General features: G+C 36.4%; 1 protein-coding gene across 2 annotated transcripts in view; it reads right to left on the minus strand.

The window, feature by feature from the left end:
- Positions 1-21,674, minus strand: part of LOC121729962 — a 58,300-nt gene that overhangs the window by 23,880 nt on the left and 12,746 nt on the right. For both annotated transcript variants that reach the window (XM_042118725.1, XM_042118724.1), the window contains exon 2: positions 18,919-19,103. In XM_042118725.1, coding sequence (XP_041974659.1) covers positions 18,919-19,103 — 185 coding nt within the window. The remainder of the gene's footprint in view (positions 1-18,918; positions 19,104-21,674) is intronic.

The following is a 21,674-nucleotide window of genomic DNA, read 5'->3' on the forward strand; positions in this document are numbered from 1 at the left end:
TGGACAAAGCTATACTTGTTTTGAACACAAAAAAGCCAACAATAAAAGTAATTAAATACTTCTAGAAACAAAACGACCATTCGATTATTACAAATCTAAAGTTACCTGTGGTTCCCACAAAGATCTTTACCTTTAAAGACCCCAAAGTCAAATTAAGGTGAAATTTAATTGGTTTTAGCTAAGCAAATTCAACCTTGGTGATCTTTGAAGGAAGAGGCGAACAAACACAAAAAACTAAAAAATACTATTGAAGGCTTTTATATAAAAAAGTTAGTTATCTTTAAAAAATATTGACATTTGACATTTTTATGTCTAACTGCCTTTGGATCTTAGACTAGAACGCAAATTCAATAGGGAATATTACGCAAAGGACGGAACAGAGGGCGTTACTAGCACATACAGTAAATAATCCGACCAAAATCCGACATGTTGCACACGTCATATCTATAACAGAAACGTTGTCAAACGTCGAAAAAAAATTTTGTTTACTGTCTGAGCTGGTGCTACCCTCACGGTCCCACCACCAGTCCCAAAAGTTTTAGATATTCTGACATTGACTGAACCCACGAAAGTCACGATTAAATTAGCTGGTACCATAAACTTATAGTATATAAATAAGTCTATGGCTGGTACCGACTTCAAAAAAATGGCGACTAACGGCCGTTCCCAATATTTGATCTATCTCTGGTTTTGCCCTACTAGAGATAGGAATAGCTCACAATTGACATAAAATATATGTCTCTAATGTCTAATCTGAGCTATTCCTATCTCTAGTAGGGCCAGAAATAGATCAAATATTGATCAAAACCAGAGATAGATCAAATATTGGGAATGGCCGTAAGTATGTATAGAAATGAGATATGGACGAATTCTGAGTCGGTTTTAATTTTTTGTTAAAAATAATAATTACTCCTGTGCTTCTACTAAGCAGTGCTATTGCAGTAATATATCCTAAGTACCTCTATATGTATAACTTTTCGTACAACTTGTAGATGTAGGCAACTTACTATATTTAGAAAACAACTTGTTTATCTGATAAACAACAGTATTTACTAACAAAGTTACGTTCACGTGCAAGATTATCATGCACAATACATCGTCATAAGATGAATTGCCTCTACTTATAACAAGACGCATAATCTTCAATGAAAGGAACTAACTAGACGAATCGCTAGAACTTTTCCTTTTACTTTTTAGTATTTTTATTTCTTTTCATAAGATTGCAATAGTAGAATTTAGGGTCAATAGTGACTGCCGTAAAACATTATAAGTAACTTAATCATTTTGAAAACTTACTTTTAGTTAGTTTTTTAATAGATATAACAGTTACCATCACATCTTTTCTCTACGGTCAATCTGGAAGAACATTAAAATCTAGTTTAAAATTAGTTAAGACTTAAGAATCGTTAAAGTTAGGTTTTTAACTGATTGAGCCGAATTTGGTACCTTTAAAAAACCTTCCGTCCGTTCGTATACTTACTTACCTATTTCAAAACAATCAAGTCATTTTCTTTGCACACTTTTACTTATAAGCAATTAATATATTCTATTGCAAGCAAATTATCCTTCATTTTCTGCGTGTTATCCATGTAAACTAATCTACGTATCGGGTTAAGGATGTTGACAATGTCCACTCATTATGCAATTATTCTAGTGGGTGTGTCTTGGATTCGCGACAAGCCTTTGACTGCGTGTAACATTGTCGTTTTGAGGTTATTTTCCTTGTTGTTTACTTTATGAACAGTGTTTTCTATGTCTATAAATATACGTTGAATTCGTTACTTACAGTTACTAAAATATTTAAAAAAATCTAAGTATGTTTTTTTAGTCTAAAAGTAGTATTGTAGTTTTATGAATGAGACATAATGTCTTGATTGCGACATGTTATGAGTTATGACGACGACGGTACTAGGGTCTAGTGAATAGTCTTGACTCAGTAATCCCATCTGATTAGGGATGAAACCTGTGGGTATAACTTAGAAGCAGGAACTCAAATATGGGCGGAAACTTGGGACTAGTTTTGATGAGTTTTGATATGTTATTACATGGCCACAGTACAAAGTTCTTTTGTGATTGAATCAACGAGAAACAGGTTTGCGATGTGTAATGGTACACGTCGAACCGCAGTTAGGGCTGCCACGAGAAGATAAAATTGATAAAAAAATATCTGCGTCGGCCGTCGCGGCTTCTTGGTGGTTCTACGGCAGTATTACCTTTTAACTTCTCATCATTACTATCGAAACGCTTCTGGAAACTTAAAGCCTGTATTCACTTTGATTAGTGATAATTGCAGATGATTAGTGCAGGTCATTAGTAATCAGGATTCAGGAGACAATAAGTGTGGATAGCGACTGATTAGTGCAAGTCCTTTATTTTCCTCAAATTACTAATCACCTACACTTATAACCTGCAATCGCGCTAATCAAAGTGAATACAGGCCCTTAAGTAAGTTTCACAGATCAAAAACCTACTAAGTTACTGTCATCGACGGAGATTGTATTGGTCATTAATCCTCTTGTTATTACTTTTATAACCGGTTGAACTGCATCATTCATTTTATCTTCATTTGTTCATATTACTATATTTATTCTTTATATTTTATATTACAACTTATTTTTAGTCTTGCTACTTATTCGGCTTTTTTATCTTTATTCGTCTTTGTTTCTTTTGTATTTTTAAGTTGCTTTAAGTTTCTGCGCCTGTATGTATTTATTTACTTTTTGTTCTTGAAGCTTATATGTCTGAGAATTGTGGTAGCCCTATGTAAATGGTCAACATACGATAACCCAACCAATTTGCATGGTCGGCACTGCCTGAGTGATCCGTTAGCCTGCTTGTCCTTCTAGAATTTGTCCTTTACGCACGGAATGTGATCACGCCACTTGGAGAATGGACAAACAACTTGTATTTCTTGCTTGAAATATCATTTACTTTATTTCTTTTTAAATTTACATAATGTGGGTAGTTAAGCTGTACATTCTTTAATTAATTTTTTAAGAAGAAATTTTAGTATTTCAATTTGCTTAACCTTCATTTTCAATTTTTTTAATGTTTCTATTGTTTCTTTAATTAATTTGGGGTGTTTTAATGTCTTTAAGCACCACTGCATTTGTCTTCTTGACGTTCCTATATATATCTCTCTCTTTCTTGACTTTACTTGACTTTCGTTTGGCCCTTGTTATTGACTCTATCCATCTCGTCAGTAAACGTACCAGACGTTTACCAAGATGGATAGATCTGACGTGATTTATCATAATCAGTCGGTACACACCTCGGATCACGGTATCACGACTTACATCAGTAATAGGTACGTTTTTAAGACGTATGTGGCTGACAAAATCAGGGTCATTGCAACGATTTTCAATTTTAATAGTTTTATTGTGCTTAACTTCTATTAATAGGTACGACATCAGAATAGTGACTTTTTATAATTTTTTGTATCTAAAGAATTAGGTAAGATCAGCAAAATAATCAAAAGCGATAGGAAAAAAAATATTTCAGATAAGTATAAAAGTTTTTTCTATTGTTCTATAATTTGTTAACAGAGATTCTAAAAAAATGATTGCTAACTTTGGACCCGGATATGAGGTACATCCTTTGTTTTAGCTCCCTAGGTGTATCACCATTCATCATCGTGACTTTGAAAAATAAAAAATATCAGATTTTCCAGAATTGAAGAAACATAGTTCTTCGGAAGACGTGAGACGGAAGATGTTTTTTTGTGCAATTGGCGCCAAACGCTATTTTTTATTTCAACTCTATTGATTTTCCTCATTGGCTTAGCCGAAGGAACTTTGATTCTTGTGTTAGATTGAAATATTTAAAAAGCCCTAAATAATTAATTAGTTAAAATCTTTGGCACCAGTTATTTCGTCACAATTAGGAAAACATGATAATATTAATTTTATGTCAAGCCCTAAAAAAGTTATAGGCTTGCATTTCAGGCTAGGGATCAAGAAACTAGTATTCTTTCTGAGGTAAACGAACGTGGGCTTCTCAACTATTGATATTATACGAATCGAATCGCTTACGTAATATATTTTTTTGCTACCGTCATATATGCGCAGAATTTTATCACGGATACGAATAGCGATAACATGCTAATTCTCACCTCAATCTGTTGAAAGGGTAAATGGCGAATTATACCCAGACGCCGGTTATACAATCATGATCTATTTAATAACAACGTTCAAAAACATTGATGATTTAAAGGAAGATGAAAAGGAAAAAGAATCTTTATTACACGTGTGCACTTGGAGCATATTTTTACAAGCGTTTGTATGATGATGGGAAAGATTGCCGGGAAACAAAAACCAGGGAGACGCAAAACATCTTGGCTAAGGAATATCCGAGAATGGACAGGGGTAAAGTCTGTTGAAGAACTTTTCAGACTCGCTTTGGACAATAAAAGTTTCGGAGCATGACTGCCAACCTTCAGTAATTGGAGAGGCACTGGAAGATGAAGAAGATAAATACCAACAGCTAGGAATATCTATAGATATATGCTATAATTCCATTTCTATCAGCTTGACACAGGATTTTCTGTGAAGTAGAAGCATTCTCTAGTTCTTTACTGGTTAGTACTCATGTTACCGTTTATCCTAAGCTGCAAAGTAGTATAATTAATAACTATACCTAGCAGCGTTATCAGCATGCCCATATCTAGGTTTCTGATATTGGTGAAATATAAATTTCACATAGTTAAGTAATTCCGCTGACACAGTGTCATCATTTATCATGATATCGTTAAAGAACGATTAATCAATCACAAATGATTATTTAATTAGGGAAATGTAACGTGTTATGTAACGACTGATATTATTCTGATGACACATTTTTAACAATTCATTTAACTATTATCTTTGTTTCAAATTGCAATTAACATTGTCAAATCACTTTTTGTCTTTTATTATTTTTCTTAATGGAGAAGGAGGAGCATGTGCACAGTTACTGTTTATATAGAGAATGAGTGCATCGAGCTAATATTACCTATTGTTTTAAAATTATGCTTTTATCATACATAATTTTAATAAATAAAAAATTACACACACTACAATGTGCACACTACTATCTTTTTGAATGACAAGCCTATACCAAGGTATATAATACTATACCAAGGTATATAAAGATAATAAATAGTACAAGTACTATTATCTATTCTGTGCCCATACACACGAATTACCTATACTCTTTTGTTTATGGTTGAAGTCTGTTGTCAAATTAAAAATGGAATGTTGTTTTTTTTTTATTAAATCTGAAATAGTCAATAGGTACTTTAAAGTTTAAACGGGAAGCCAAAAGAAGAAGCTGTCGAACTTCGACCATTAGGCGATCTCTAGTATACATAAATTTTGAGCTTGATTCACAACCTACTGATGAGTACTTACTGAATACTTTGCATATTTTTATTTTGTCTCCGTCTATCGATATAAAGTAATCACATGATTCTTTGGTAGCCAAGGTAGCATTGAAGTCTTATAAAGGATCGAAGCAACACAAAGGACTGTTTCAAAGTTACTTAACAATCCATGACCTACAAACGCAACAATCAAGTAAACGAGCGATTTCAGAAGATTTGACGGAAATTTAGCACATGAGGTGTGGAAGTATTTGCCACGCTCACATGCAAATGGTAGAACAAAAGGAATCGAGGCTTGTACAACAATGGCACGACATGAATCGATTTACCATTTAATTTTCGAGAAAAACAAGTATTGTTTCATGTTCTAGAAAGAAACAAATATTAAAAATTTGGAAAAACAACTGGAACGAAAAAATTATGGTTGCAGATTATAATAAAAGTAGTATACATACATAATACAATTTAATATACACGAGCTAGTATAATATTATGTGAAAGAAACAGGACCAAAGTTTGACCAAAGATTAAGAAAATCATCAAGGATATCTATGATCATTTCTGATCAATTATTCTAAAGTATTATGTACTAGATTACGCCGCAACTCCATTGCGCCGATATTCGATAATCCCGGGGGACCATACATTTTCCCGGGATGAAAACTATCCTGTGTCCTTTCCCGGGACTCAAAGTCTCCCCATACCAAATTTCAGCAAAATCGGTTCAGCGGTTTGGGCGTGAAGAGGTAACATACAGACAGACAGATAGACAGACACATTATCGCATTTATAATATTACAAGCTTTTGCCCGCGGCTTCGCTCGCGTTAAGAAGTATTATTATATACAAACTTTCATCCCCTATTTTAACCCCTTGGAGGTAGAATTCATCAAAATCCTTTCTTAGCGGATGCCTGCGTCATATCATCTACCTGCATGCCAAATTTCAGCCCGATCGGTCCAGTGGTTTGGGCTGTGCGTTGATAGATCACCATGTCAGTCAGTCACCTTTGAGTTTTATATATTATACTTATAAATTATAATATTAAGAAGTATGGATTTTGTATGAATGTGTTATGCGGTGAAACAGAATAGCAATTTTATGTCGTAGCATCAATCCTGCTGATTACATCGTCATCACACCACAATCAAATCATGGTATGACAGTCTATTGTATAATGATTAATGACTGGCAATTAAGATAATAGTCCTTTAGATAGAGTGTGATAACATGCTATCGCTTAAGATTATCTAACAGTACCACTTCAACTTGATGATATAGCAAATACCTAAAAATAGATACATTATGATTTATGAATATGTCATCCGGTAGGTCCTTTTAAATCAAGTGCAATGCTATTCACCTCTTTGAAATATCCATATCATCAGGGAAATTGATCATGTTGATCCTCGACTTTAGTAATTTGGTCGGGCTATGTTAAGCCCAGTCGATAGAGCACTTATATTGACTTGACATAACCCGACCAAATAACGTACGGCTGCTACCTGCCTTTTAATATATATATAACTCACTGGAAATAGATTAAACGTACAACAGGTGGAATACTTATATAATATCTATTGATAATAATTGTTCAATAGCGTGAACTAAGGTATTTCCCTCATCACACATGCGTGACTAAAGCACGTCATACTGACCCACTTCATCGGAATTTGGAAGGACTGCATGAAGTATACCTTTAAGAATGAAAACATTTCTACTTCAATGGATGGATAATCAAGTAGCAAACCATCTAATTACCATTTTCTGCCTCAACGGATGGATCATGATCCATCGACCATCATCCGATCTCGACGGATGGATCAAGTCCAACATTCATAAATTTCCTCTTTTCCGATTCTTTTCATGAATCAAGTGTAAAAATTTAAGATGAATTTGTTATTTTCAGTCTTTAACAAAATTCGTAGAATAGGTAAAACCACTTAAACCACTTACGTTACAAACAGATTGCTCAGGTACCAAATACGGTTTATCTCAAATCGCTGTGTCCATTTCGTATAACCATTAACCTTGAATTAAATGCACAATAGTATTAAGGCTACGTTAGCAACGATTTAAACCAAAACTAAAGCACTTACTGTTAGAGTTTTGAATAAGAATTGAAATTTATGATCGACAAAATATTAAACAGCAATTTTTGTGTCAATCATTTCATAACAGATATATTAAAATCGCTAAATAACATTAGGAAAGAAATCGACGACATATTAAGCAACCGTAATGTAACTATTTAAAATGCGTCAACGGCATATGTGATCAGCATACATACTGGTTGTTAAGTAACCAACAATTTGCTAGGTTTACTAATCGATATTATCTATAGATGTAATCGAAGGATCCAGAAATAAAGTGGTTACTCTGGTTACGGACAATTAAAGGCACGAAGCTGCAATTTTCAGGTTTTGCACCTTCGGTTAATATTTAGATATAATTTTAAAATATCTGGTAAAATAATGTATAAAATACTTATGTTTATTTTTAGATCAAATTGAAAACTTTTGCCTTCTAACTTGTTGCAGAAGTACAGAATATTGTTCTCTAACATTATTTTAACTTGATCTAGTTTAGGACCAAAATATTTGCAGGTACTTGGTAAATTAATATGTAAATCTCGCTTGTAAATTAAAAAAGGCTTTTGATGTGGGTGAAAGTAAGGATCAAGAACGATTACGATTTCCAGAAATCAAGCCTACGTGAGCGAGATGAGTTATAAGAAACGCGCAAGCCACGACCTTAAAACCAGTCAGTTTCGAGAATTTACATATTTCTTCATCGCGAATTCGCAAAACTGGTTATATCCTATACATTTCGGACTTTAGTAGTGGTATAAATGTAACGCTTTCAAAGGTAACGATCAAAATCGTCAGACCGTGATGTTCATTACGATTATTTACATAAAATTCATATATCTCATCTTTATACACATATTTTGTTTTAAAAACAGCATTTTGTTTTGTTCTTGCACATTGTTGGTTAAGGATAATCACTTTTTTTATAATGAATACCTTAGTATTGATTCCTAAGTAAATTACTTGAGTAATATTGTTCTCAGAAGTTTTAGTCTAAAGTTCAAGTATTGAGTATTCTGTCATGCATCATGCAAATTTATTCCAAGAATTTAATTTCATTGCAGAACTACTTAATTAAAAAAATATATATTTTTCATAGTTTTCCTTTTTAGGATGTTCTTCGTTGCAAATAAAGTTTTTGAAATTTTAAAAAAAGTTTTGAAGAAATAACATCCTGCTTACAATCCCCGCGTTCCATTTGATGTTAAAAACGATCGAAACGCTCAAAATGCCTCCTATTTTGAGCGTTTTGATCGTTTTTAACATCAAATGGAACGCGGTGTATATAATATTGCGAGTATTACTCATTCCAATATGTCGACGTCAATTTACATCAAAATGGCGCCGTCCTTCCAACTTTCACATTTACGGTAAACCTGGTTATGTTTTGTTACAAAATATTATGTTATTAGCATTTCGTAGTAAACTCCGTTCTACTGGGTATGACCAGAGCGCAAATTACGTTGTCAGCGAAAGGAGAAATGCGTACGTGTTATTCTGCGCGTGCGCACCGTTAGGCTCAGAATCGCAGTCTATTTTTGGACCACAGAACTTGCGCGGCGGGGTCCAGTTTTGCAACCTTCTCTGCCTTCATGGTGTTATCCATTTTTAGATCTGCTAACTTCAAGTTAGTTTTTCTCTCGACTGCTCTTGTATTTTTAACTTGCGGCTGCCGATTTGCAACCGTTTCTGGTGATCCTTATTTTACATTTCTTTAAACGAGTTTTCTTTGTGTAAAGCAAGAATTTTAATTCGCCGTTTAAGGTTTTATGTTTCCAGGAAATAACACTTAGATTAAATGATTGGCCACTAAATTAACATTTATGGTTAACATCCTATTGATTGCTAGATTGAGATTCCCCAAATCATAATAATAATAGTCTGTTTGACCCTCTGGATAATTTGTTTAATTATTGAAATATTTGATTCCATCGTCGATATAAGTCTGGGTTTTATTTCCTAAGGCCATAACTAGAAATGTCAATTGTCTAATTTATAAAAATATCACCTACGCCATTGTTTAAATTAATATGGCTTTGAGATTTTACTAAACATTTAAGACAACAACTAATTTATGAACAGTTTACGTCATCGTCCGTGTCTATTCAGAACTGCACAAGTAGTTTGACTTCTGCTGTCAGAGTTTACTTGCATTTTTTTCCATACTCTGAGGCACAGTAGACATAACCTGTCTGAGGGGTCTAACGGCCGCACGAGATATTGACCATTAAACTTCAATTTAGTAAAAAGTTTGACAGATAATGTATGGGGCTAACGTCAAAATCTTCATTTAATTACAACTAGCTATTTTAGACCGAGGTTTTCGATAAAACACGAATAAAATAATATTTTCTAAAAATGATTACTAGCTAGATCGATTTATCGCCCCCGAAACCCCCTATATACTAAATTTCATGAAAATCGTTGGAGCCGATTCCGAGATTCAAATATATATATCGTTTGTGAGTGCGGCAGTATGTTACATTTAAATCTGTAGCCATCTTTGCTCACACACACTGTAGGTACTCATGTTTAGATATCTGCTAGACACCATTAAAATTCTTATTGTATTCTTCTACAACAATGACTTTTGTCTCGTTGAAAAACTTACTGATAGCTTATTAGCAAGTGAAAGTTAACTTTCTAAATTATATTGGTACATCGATATGAAATTATTTAAGTATAACTTTACGGCAGAGGTTCCTAAACTTATTTTGTCTACCGCCCACTTTAAGAACAAATTATATTTCAGTGCCCCCATTGTTTCAATTTAAAATGCATCTAGATGAAATAAAGCACCCCTTATGTCTCTACACAACGCCCCCATTTTTTTCTGGGTCCCACACCGCCCCCCTTAAGACCTTCAGCGCCCACAAGGGGGCGTTATCGCCCACTTTGGGAAAGGCTGCTTTACGGGTACCTATTGGATATGTTTCTGTGATTCCTTGACTATGATATTTAAAATCCATGCGTGATCCATGCTAAGGTTTGGTTGGAAATTGGGATGAAAAGTTGACCTTTTTAAAATCATTAGAACTTTATGAATCACTAGCTGTTTCCCGCGACTTCGTCCGCGTCAGTATAGTAGATCACGTCCCAAGTATTATTTATTGTACAAAAATATTCAATGTACAGCATTGATTTTCCTACGATTTTATTATATATAGATGTTCCGCGCGGCTTCGCTTGCGTAATTTAGGAATTTCACGCGACCGTACATTTCTCGGCAAAAAAAAATAGCCTACGAGTATGTCCCTTAACGTGGTCTATTCTTCATGTTTGCCAAATAATATAAAAATTGCTCCAGTAGTTTCCTCTATTTCTTCGCTCTTATTAGTCTTAGCGTGATAAAATATAGCCTATAACCTTCCTCAACAAATGGGCTATCTAACACTGAAAGATTTTTAAAATCGGACCAGTAGTTCCTGAGATTAGCGCGTTCAAATAACCCCTTTAAATAATTACCCCCCGTTTTTTCCACATTTTCCTCGTTCCCTTTCCTCATTCTCCTCTATTTCTTCGTTTCTATTAGTCTTAGCGTGAATTCATATAATTTCCCCCGTTTTTTTCCACATTTTCCACTATTTCTTCGCTCGTAATAGTCTTAGCCCCAATTTCACCAACGTCTGTTAGTGCTAACAGCTTGTTAAAATGTCAAGTCTTCTCATTCATAAGGAAAACGAAAGAGGTAATGTGATACTAATTCGAGCGTTAACTTTAACAGTCGTTGGTGAAATTGGGGCTTAGCGTGATAAAATATAGCCTATATCCTTCCTCGATTAATAGGCTATCTAACACTGAAAGAATTTTTCAAATCGGACCAGTAGTTCCTGAGATTAGCGCGTTCAAATAACCCCTTTAAATAATTACCCCCCGTTTTTTCCACATTTTCCTCGTTCCCTTTCCTCATTCTCCTCTATTTCTTCGTTTCTATTAGTCTTAGCGTGATAAAATACAGCCTATAGCCTTCCTCAATAAATGGGCTATCTAACACTGAAATAATTTTTCAAATCGGACCAGTAGTTCCTGAGATTAGCGCGTTCAAACAAACAAACAAACAAACTAACTAACAAACTCTGCAGAATTATAATATTAGTATAGAAAATATTATAAATTATAATAACATACTTATGTTGAACTTTATTTAGTTACATCCATATTGATTTAATTGTATTTATATTGCTCTTGAATAATAATGTAAGGTAAAATACCTCATCGCATTCTATTGAATAATAAATAGGTTATATGTAATTGGTAATATAATTATTGTAGCAAGAATTGTTAGATAGGATTTCCCAAGGCAGTGTTCTTCAAGCTTGATTACTAGAAATAGAACTTCATTTATTCCTCACTTGCTTTCTCCGAGTTCAGAAGGATTCTACACTTTATCACTATAGTTGCGACTTGCGGTCTTAGGTTAGGTTAGAAATAACCTCTGTAAAACAATAATTGTTAAACAATTAATTACTTAAGTTATTTATTAAATAAGGTTGCCAATTTAGACTACGTTGGAATGAGATCGATCGCACGCCCACAAACACCGTGATGTTTGCCGAACTTAAACGACGTTAGAAAAATGCTAGGTGTTTTTCGTTACGGAATTTCTTGGTTGGAATAAGAACGATGTAGGTAGTTTGTTTTGACTGCGGTTACCATGACAACCTTCCGGGTGGTGAAGAATGTCCCAGATTGAGTTTGTGGTGACACCGTTGTAAGTGAATGAGGTTAATCCTGATCACTGATTACAATTTCGTCATTACATCCATATTCTATACTAATTATAATAATAAACGCCAAAAGTTTGTCTGTCTGTCTGTTGCCTTGATTACACCTACCGATCAGCTGGTGAGACAGTGCTGTCGGCCAATCAAATTGTCTGTTGAACTGTCTCGCCAATCGTAGGTGTAGCAAGGCCTCCTCACGCCGAAGCCGCTGAACCGATTTTGTTGAAATTCGTCTGACTTTGTTTTATTCGTCTTAAATAAATCAATAAAAAATAATCTTAAAGTATCCCCATTCTCCATAGGTGGGCCTGATACTTTGAGTCCTGATTCCCGGGAAAGGACACAGGAAACGTTTCATCCCGGAAAAGTGCAGTTTCCACGCGACAAACAAATCTTGGCGCAACAGAGTTGCGGGCGTCATATCTACAGTGTGTAACAAAAATAAGTGATAATACTTTAGGATGTGTACGTGTTCCTTGTAGAGAGTTCACTGTGAAAGTAGCAGCGCTGAAAGGCGAAAATTTTTTTTTACTTTTGTATGGGCAAAGGCCCGAGCGCCACGAGTTTCCCCATACAAAAGTGAAAAAAAATTTTGGTCTTTCAACTCTTTACAAGGAATACGTACAAACCCTAAAGTATTATCACTTATTTTTGTTACACCCTGTATAGTGTCATAATATGGTAAGTATCATGTATAGTAATGAAATAAGAAAAGTTGTTTTCTTACCTAGGATAGGTCATCACTCATCAGTCATCACTTATATATAAGTCAGTTATATAAGTTAATCGTGGTGAATTTACCATGTACTTGTTACTACTAACCACGAAGCCACTCAGATGTTATGGAATATCTGGTATTATGTATTTTATTAATTTATCATAATCATAAATAAGTAAATTACATAATAATGACATAGAAGTTGTTAACATGCTTAGTAAATAGTACTAGTTGTAGTAAATAGTTTCGTTCTTATGTTTTGTTGTTTTATTACAGTTTCATTGTTTTGTTATGTACTGCTGCAGTGTATTTTCTAAGAGCCATACTCTGTAATTTACTTATTAATTTAAATAAAGCTAGTGCTTTTAATAATAATGGTACCAATTTAAATACCAAGTATCAAATATGCTATAATAATATTATGTATTGATTTGGCAAAGTTTTTCGAAAATGAACGAAAAAAAGAGTAAAGAAACAATATGTGGACATTAAAAGTTTTGTTTTCTTTTTGTTATTTTAGTTATTTATGAGAAAAACCAGATAAACATGCTCTCCGAGTATTTAATTTACTATTCATAAAAATTCAGCAGAGCTGGCCTTTTACATGAGTCTGGGGGATGAATGGAGATGAGAGTATAAAAACTGTGAAACAGTCTATACCTGGCAACACCGTTCGAATCCCACCACCCGTTTGTTGTAGGTGGTGGGGGTGTTCGAATGATGGGGTAGAGATGGGCATTGGGCAGTCGGGTTGATGAACAAGGGCTTCTGCCCAAATTGTGTATCGAATTTACTGATAGTGAAAATTAAATTTATAATTATTGGAGATTGAAGTTTTATTAAACACCCATACTTAGCTCTCTTTACATTACATTGAAACGGAGTACTTTAGCCGAATGTAGCAAAGCCTGTCTTGTAAGTTAGTCGTATAAGCGCATACAATATGCATCTGCCAGTATACGCAATCCAAGTCTCTATTGTAACGTATTAAAGTCTGTTTTAAGTGCTATTTAGTAAACCATAAACGCCTATTAGGACATAGAGTTTAAAATTAGCCTCGAAGGTTTGATTGCGCAAACTCATGTATAATGTATGTGTATGTACAAATAGATTTCTAATTCAGGTATTTCGCGATTAACTCTCAATCTAAAAATACACGATCCAAAGGCATATGATGCAGGTGTTTAAAGCAAACTTATTTGAATTTGTAATGAGATAATGATGCGAACATGCATGTCAATCCGTTCTTCCATATCCATTTTTCCATACTCTGTCTGTCTGTCTGTTACCTCTTTACACCTATACAGCTAAATCGATTATTCTGATATTTCGTATGGACATACTTTAAGTCCCGGAAAAGGAGTTGAATGAACATAGGATACTTTTGATCCTGGAAAAATTTCTCGCGATAAACGAATGTTGCGTTATATACAGGGTGTAAAAAAAAACAAGTGATAATACTTTAGGGTGTGTACGTGTTCCTTGTAGAGAGTTCACTGTGAAAGTAGCAGCGCTGAAAGACCAATTTTTTTTTTCACTTTTGTATGGGGAAACTCGTGACGCTCGGGTCCTTGCCCATACAAAAGTGAAAAAAAAATTTCGTCTTTCAGAGCTGCTACTTTCACAGTGAATTCTCTACAAGGAACACGTACACACCCTAAAGTATTATCACTTATTTTCGTTACACACTGTATATTAGTACAGCATTATACGTTTGTATGGGGCCCCCTATGTGTTGGTTTTACAGCGGCTACAGAATACTTGACAATCGCTGAAAATCTCAGTCTAATGGCCTGTTTTACCGTGCCCGATAGGGTTATTTGACAGATTTTCCATACTCCATCTGTCAAATTAAGTGGTGGATAACCTTATCAGGAAGCGGTGAAACAGGCCCTAACTCGGTTCTTGAGACAAACGGACTGACAGCGCAGTCTTAGTAATAGGGCCCTGTTTTCCACGGACGGAAACCACGGAGCTCATTAGCTCCGTGGTTTTTACCTTTTGGGTACGAAACCCTAAAAAGTGTTATGACACCGTAGTCACATAATTTATGTAATTCGTTCGTCAAGTTCAAGTGCAAACCGCAAAAACAACAATAGCCTGCAACACCGGTCCTTTGGTCCGTGACGGAGATACGTGACAGACAAAAACTTATCTTACGACTGAGATTTGAGAGTGTTATGGCCTCAAATAATTTTAACGAAAAAAATACTTGTGGCGCTCGGGGACTGCCGTAGCATATTTTATCAACTTATGCATAATCGCGTATGTCTAGTCGCACGCGCACAAACACCGTGCCGAGGTCTGGCAAAGTGGCACCGGTAAAAAAAATACAGACTGGCATTTGACGTTTGGAGGATTCGGCTATGATTGCCAATAATCGACGTAGATCGCAGAATCAAGATTTTGGTAGGTAAACGATAGACCTACTCACGGAGCTAATACAAAGAGGAGCTGGCCTAAGCAACCGTGCACTGTGATTTTCAACTAGGTCCGTAACTTAGTATTAGCTCCGTGGACCTACTATTTTCGGTCGAGACTCTGGTTTAAAAGCGTTTCTCGAATTTCTACAATCCACCAGTGCGATGCAGATCCCGACTTATCTATTCAAAATTCTTGAAAGAAATACTATTTGGATAACGAATGCGTAAGTTACTTACTAAGCTTAGTAATTCATGGACAATATTGAAAATATCGACCACCCTGTTTATCAATTTCCTTTCGCATCAAAAGCCCAAGGCAGAGTAGACAGAATTATACCCAAGTCGTAGACAGGGTGAATCACCCCATCACGCCACTATCATGTAATTACTTGAACTCTAACCCCACGGCAGTAAGTGATAGTTTTTATTTATAGCCGGTTCATCCACCCGGCACCCGCCGCGGCTGACATCGCAATGTCACATATTTTCGTCTGGTTTGTTGTCATTAGTGACGTCACGACATTCGAGGTCATTTTTGTTCCTGATAGACTTTGCTTTCTGGTTGAAATACTAGTGTATTCATCACATAAAGTTAATATACCTAGCGGAATAGAGAAACAAAGGCCTCAGCAAGAGAGATATCACTATCAGTAACACAGCGTGGTAAAAAGACGTGTGATACATGACAGCAGCACTCTTTTTTTGACGTCCAGTCGGCACGTGCCGCACGTTGACAATTTAATCTTATAGAAACCATATTCAACCATGCTTGTGTAAGTGTATACGTACCTACACACAGATGAAACCAATTTCGGTTTCGTTTGACAGCTCGAGATTGTTGCTCTATTCCGCTAGGTACCTATATTAACTTTATGATTTATCACACCACCTTTTTGACATGACAGAGAGTCAGAGACCGAACTCCAAAACGGCTCAACCGATTTTAATGTACTTACATTGGTTAGGCCCGAGAACAGGTTTTCATCTACTTTTTATTTCGACACACTAGAAATAATTTATATGGCAAAACAATATTTGCCGGGTCAGGTAGTACTTCTAGAATACTCTCTTTTCTAATTTTATACAGTGTTTAGTAGTCCCTAGGTATATTTCTAAAGGTTTTAAGGTATAATTTGTGAAGATTTCTTAGATTACCATATGGTTGTGATCTGACTCCAAATGCCTAATATTTGATTAATATCGTCTACGTGATGTCCTTTTCTATGCATACGGTGTTTAGTACCTATTTACTGCAATATACGCCCAAGCCACGTAGGTACATTGCATAGGTTTGTTTTGGCAATGTCATTTGGTAACATAGTGAAAGTTAGTAAATCAAATGCTTAATATGCCTATCTGCATTTGAAGGGTTAACTAATTGCTTTAGCCCGGGCGCGCACTAGCGGCCAGGCCGCAGCAGCAAGGTCGCGGCGGCCATCGAATATATGGTGTGGCCGCTGGTCGCGTTGCGGCCAGGTGCGCGTCGTCTATGGCGGTTTCATACTAAGGTATCTATCTCGATGGCCGCCGCGGCTAGGGCTTGGCCGCTGCGGCCTGGCCGCTAGTGCGCGGCGTTTCACGGGAATATCGCGCAGGAACCGTGCATTTTTCCGGGATAAAAAGTATCCTATGTCCTTTACCGGGACATAAAGTATCTGCAGGCCAAATTTCATCAAAATCGGTTGAGCGGTTTGGGCGTGAAGATGTAACAGACAGACGGATAGAGAGACAGACAGAAAGACAGACGGACAGACATACACACTTTCGCTCAGAAACCTCAGAAACTGTGCAAAAAACAGAAAACTAGTATGTAACCTCGGTTCACGTGATATACTTTATCACCGTATAAGCATTACTAATTATACGCGCAATAAGCAACTTTTGTTCATATTATTGACTGTACTAACATTATAGCTCGTTATAGCAATTGTTTTACCTTTTGTTATACAGAGCTGAGTAAATACAATAACTCTTATGTCATAATATAACCATTATTTGAATGCTCAAATTATCCTGTTTTGTTTTTCAAAAACTCGTGATGATGTGTTTACGCAGGTGTTAGTTCTGGAAAAGTTTAGGAAAAACAATACAGTATTGGAATATTTCCGTTCCTAGATAAACGATTATGATTTTTCAATGCTTCATGAATTATTTAAGAAACATCGATAAATATGAATCACGACAGAAGTAAATCGATTTTGTGGAATTGAATTGATTTGTTACACATTGCTATTAGCTAATGATTTGACGTCATAAGCCTGGTAACTAGTTTAAAGTTTTATACCACTATAAAATATTTTGTTTATTGTCTATCCAAACTATAAAATATGCGAAAGCATATTTGTCCGTCTGTTACCTTTTCAAGCTAAAACTGCTGAACCGATTTTACTGAAACTTTGGTATGGAGATACTTTGAGTCCCTAGAAATGACATAGGATACTTTTTATCCCAGAGAAATGTACGGTTCCATTTTCAATATTGCTTGCAAAAAAATTATTTAAAGAGATTTCAAAATATGAAATTGCATTTAGCTTTAAAATATAATCTTCATTGACTTTGTTTGTGAATTACAATACCAATTATTACTTATTATTAATATTGTTGACTGCCTATAAATAAGAGCCACTACTGAGTAAGTAGTAGTTTAATGTTATTAATATGTTTAGTGTAACAAGAGTTGTAAATAAAATACATGCTTCAAGGCCGGGCCATTCTAAATTACGTACAACATGGGTAATATCAAATTGTTGAAATTAACGTAGTGTAACGTATCTATATGAGCCATAAAATTCAGATTATGTCCAAGTCCCATGTATAACTATGTATAACTTGAGTCAAGATTGTTAAAGAAGAGATTAATTAAGGTGTCAAAACAAAAGCAAAAGTAACACGTTTAACTTTGACACCACGTGAAATTAATGTGTGTGGATTAGGGAAAAGTTGAGATTTATACTGACTTATAGCTCTCTATAATAATTATTATCTCGAAAAAGTTTAGTCGTATAGTAGCAAAACAATTGATTTTCTCAACATCCAATTTGATAAAGCTGGGTTTATAGCTCTCTATAATAATTATTATCTGGAAAAAGTTTAGTCGTTTAATAGCAAAACAATTGATTTTCTCAACATCCAATTTGATAAAGCTGGGTTGAGTTTAACCGCCGTACTCAGAGACATGTAATATTTATTATGATTAACCTTCAACTTAATAAAGAGTTTGACAGATAATCTGTGGGGCTTATGTCAAAATTTTGAATTAATTACGTTTTGTAATTAATGTTCCACTCTGAGTGCGGCCGATAGACTTAGGTTAAAAACATATTTTTTTAACCTATAGATACTAAATTACGATCTTAAACCTAGGTGGCTAAGGGCCTGTTTCACCACTTCCTGATGAGTGCCGAATAGGCTATCCACCACTTAACTTGACAGGTAAAGTATTGAGAATCTGTCCAAAAAGTTGTGAATAGCCTATTCGGCACTTTATTAGAAAGTGGTGAAACATTGAAATTTGAAATTTAAAGAGAATTGGACCCTCCACCTCGATATAAACTATCTCTCTCTTACCACGTCTATAAGTCTCGATATAAACTATATCTCTTACCTTAACGTCTATAAGTCTGACGGTGAAGGCGGCCGCGTCTGGCGCGGTGAGGCGCAGCTGGCACGGCGCAGTCTGGTTGGCACTGCCAGCCGGGCGCAGCAGCGTCAGTGCCAGAGCCGCGCTGGCACTGCCAGTGCCGACCTCCACCTCCTTCGTCCGCCCGCATAGCAGGCTGGAGCATTGAGCTGCGGACAAAATGGATGTTAGTCTATTTTGTCTTTGATAGCACCTTTATGTCGAAGGTTATTCTTAAAGAAACGCCAACGTAACTTTTATGGATTGATAAGACTGTAATGCTATCTTAGGGTGGGTTGCACCCAGGGCCCCCGCTACCATATGTGCAATGTGTGCAATGCACACGGGCGCCATCCTCTAGGGGCGCCAAATCGCCATCTTATGGGGGGCCAAAACCAAGGACCCAAAAAATTTGCCTAAAGGGGCGCCAAAATCCATTTTTTACACACAGGCGCCAGGAGCGCTTATGGGGGCCCTGGTTGCCCCAACTTACTATAACTTTAACATCCTAAGTACTTATCTATAACTACAATGCAAAATGTCAAATCTTTGGTTAAAGTCAATAATTATGGACGCCATATTTAACGATAACCATAGAGCTCGACAAGGCTTTAAATGCATGTGGCGAAAAAAGGAACTATAACGCTGTCATCATACAAAAAACGCCATTTTTGACAGTTCTCCTTTACCAGCAGCGCCCTGCCAACGTTCATTTAAAGCCTTGTCGGACCAGCAACAGACATCTGTCAAATTCTGTGGTTCAGGTTAAAGTTAAGTTAGCCTTAACTATAACCATAACTTTGACCATAACTGTAACCACGCCTCTGGTGCAATCCAGGGTGGGTTGCAACTTGCACCAGAGGCGTGGTGCAACCCACCCTGGGTAAAAGATCATACAAGCAAGAGTTGCCCGGCTATAAAGCCGCGTTTTCGATAGCACGTGTTCTCCTACAAAATGGAGCTTGAAAACCATATTATTATTATGTCACATAACGAAAATAGCGTGGGCATGAAAGCATGATCCTTTTGTTTGGGACCATTTTTAACCGACTCCCAAAAGGAGCAGGTCCTGTAATATTCGGCGGTATTAATAATATTGTTGACTTGTAATTATATTGCCGCGGCTGCACATGCGTCTATCGTCACGAAGCTTCGTGATATGAGACGATACCATTGGACGATACACGCAGATCGTCCAATGATATCGTCTCAAGAACGAAGCACTATGCATGTGCGGCCGCAGCATTAGATGAATTACTGCAGAAAGGTAACTGTAACTAATACAAGCCTTTTAAATCGTTCAAAAATTTTAATGATCATAAAAATTTGAATTTACGCATGTAGGAAAAAATGTAATTTCATTACAATAACAAAAGAATTCCAATGTTAAGAGTCATTTTAAATGCTCAAGAACGATAGTAATAATTAATAATATTTGCATAATTCATCACAATTTAACACGTTTCAAGGAAAAAGGATCTTGTGAATAACAAACACTAAACAGTTATCAGGGCACGTTTTAGTAAATAATGTTGTTATCAATAGTTTAAAAGGCTGTAAGGCCTGAAAATTAAAAGAAAAATAGTCATCCTATAGTAATTAATAGTAGTTCCTATAGTAATTAATAGTAGTTCAAATTCATGTTAATAGTCAGTAGCGACTAGCGGCGTTAGCGGGGTGGCGACCGCCCAGGGCGCCGGATAAAAATGGGCGCTGAAGGCAAACAAAAGAGCGCAATTTTTTATTTTTTTTATGAGATAAGGGGGCAAACGAGCATACGGGTCACCTGATGGAAAGCAACTTCCGTCGCCCATGGACACTCGCAGCATCAGAAGAGCTACAGGTGCGTTGCCGGCCTTTTAAGAGGGAATAGGGTTTATAGGGGAGGGTAAGGATGGGAAGGGAATAGGGGAGGGTAGGGAAGGGAATAGGGTAGGGGATTGGGCCTCCGGTAAACTCACTCACTCGGCGAAACACAGCGCAAGCGCTCTTTCACGCCGGTTTTCTGTGAGAACGTGGTATTTCTCCGGTCGAGCCGGCCCATTCGTGCCGAAGCATGGCTGTACCACGTATTTTTTTTTTTAATGAAATAAGGGGCAAACGAGCAAACGTGTCACCTGCTGGAAAGCAACTTCCGTCGCCCATGGACACTCGCAGCATCAGAAGAGCTGCAGGTGCGTTGCCGGCCTTTTAAGAGGGAATAGAGTAATAGGGGAGGGTAGGGACGGGAAGGGAAGGAAATAAGGGAGGGTAGGGAAGGGAATAGGGTAGAGGATTGGGCCTCCGGTAAACTCACTCACTCGGCGAAACACAGCGCAAGCACTGTTTCACGCCGGTTTTCTGTGAGGACGTGGTATTTCTCCGGTCAAGCCGGCCCATTCGTGCAGAAGCATGGCTCTCCCACGTCAGCTTTTCAGCACTATCAGCATTCAGCACCCTGGGCGCCGAAGAAATCTTGCCCAGGGCGCTGGTAAAGCTAAAACGGGCCTGTTCATAGTATCGAAAGTGTTGTTAGTTTAAAAATTCTGAACGCCACTGGGAAAAACCTTTCGTTTTGACTGTGAAGTTCAAATTTCAAAATCATAAAATGTAGGTACCTATGTGTTTTATGAAACCCAGTTTCTATTTCAAGTGTGTTATTAACGAAACCATTTTGGCTAAGGGCCTTGAGTTTTGTGCTTTGTGAGTTCTGAAAGGACTCTTGCGTACTTAAAATATTTTGTTTTGATTGAATTACAAAA

This window comes from Aricia agestis, chromosome 8 (genome assembly GCF_905147365.1).
Source record: "Aricia agestis chromosome 8, ilAriAges1.1, whole genome shotgun sequence".
In the NCBI taxonomy this organism is placed as follows: Eukaryota; Metazoa; Arthropoda; class Insecta; order Lepidoptera; family Lycaenidae; genus Aricia; species Aricia agestis.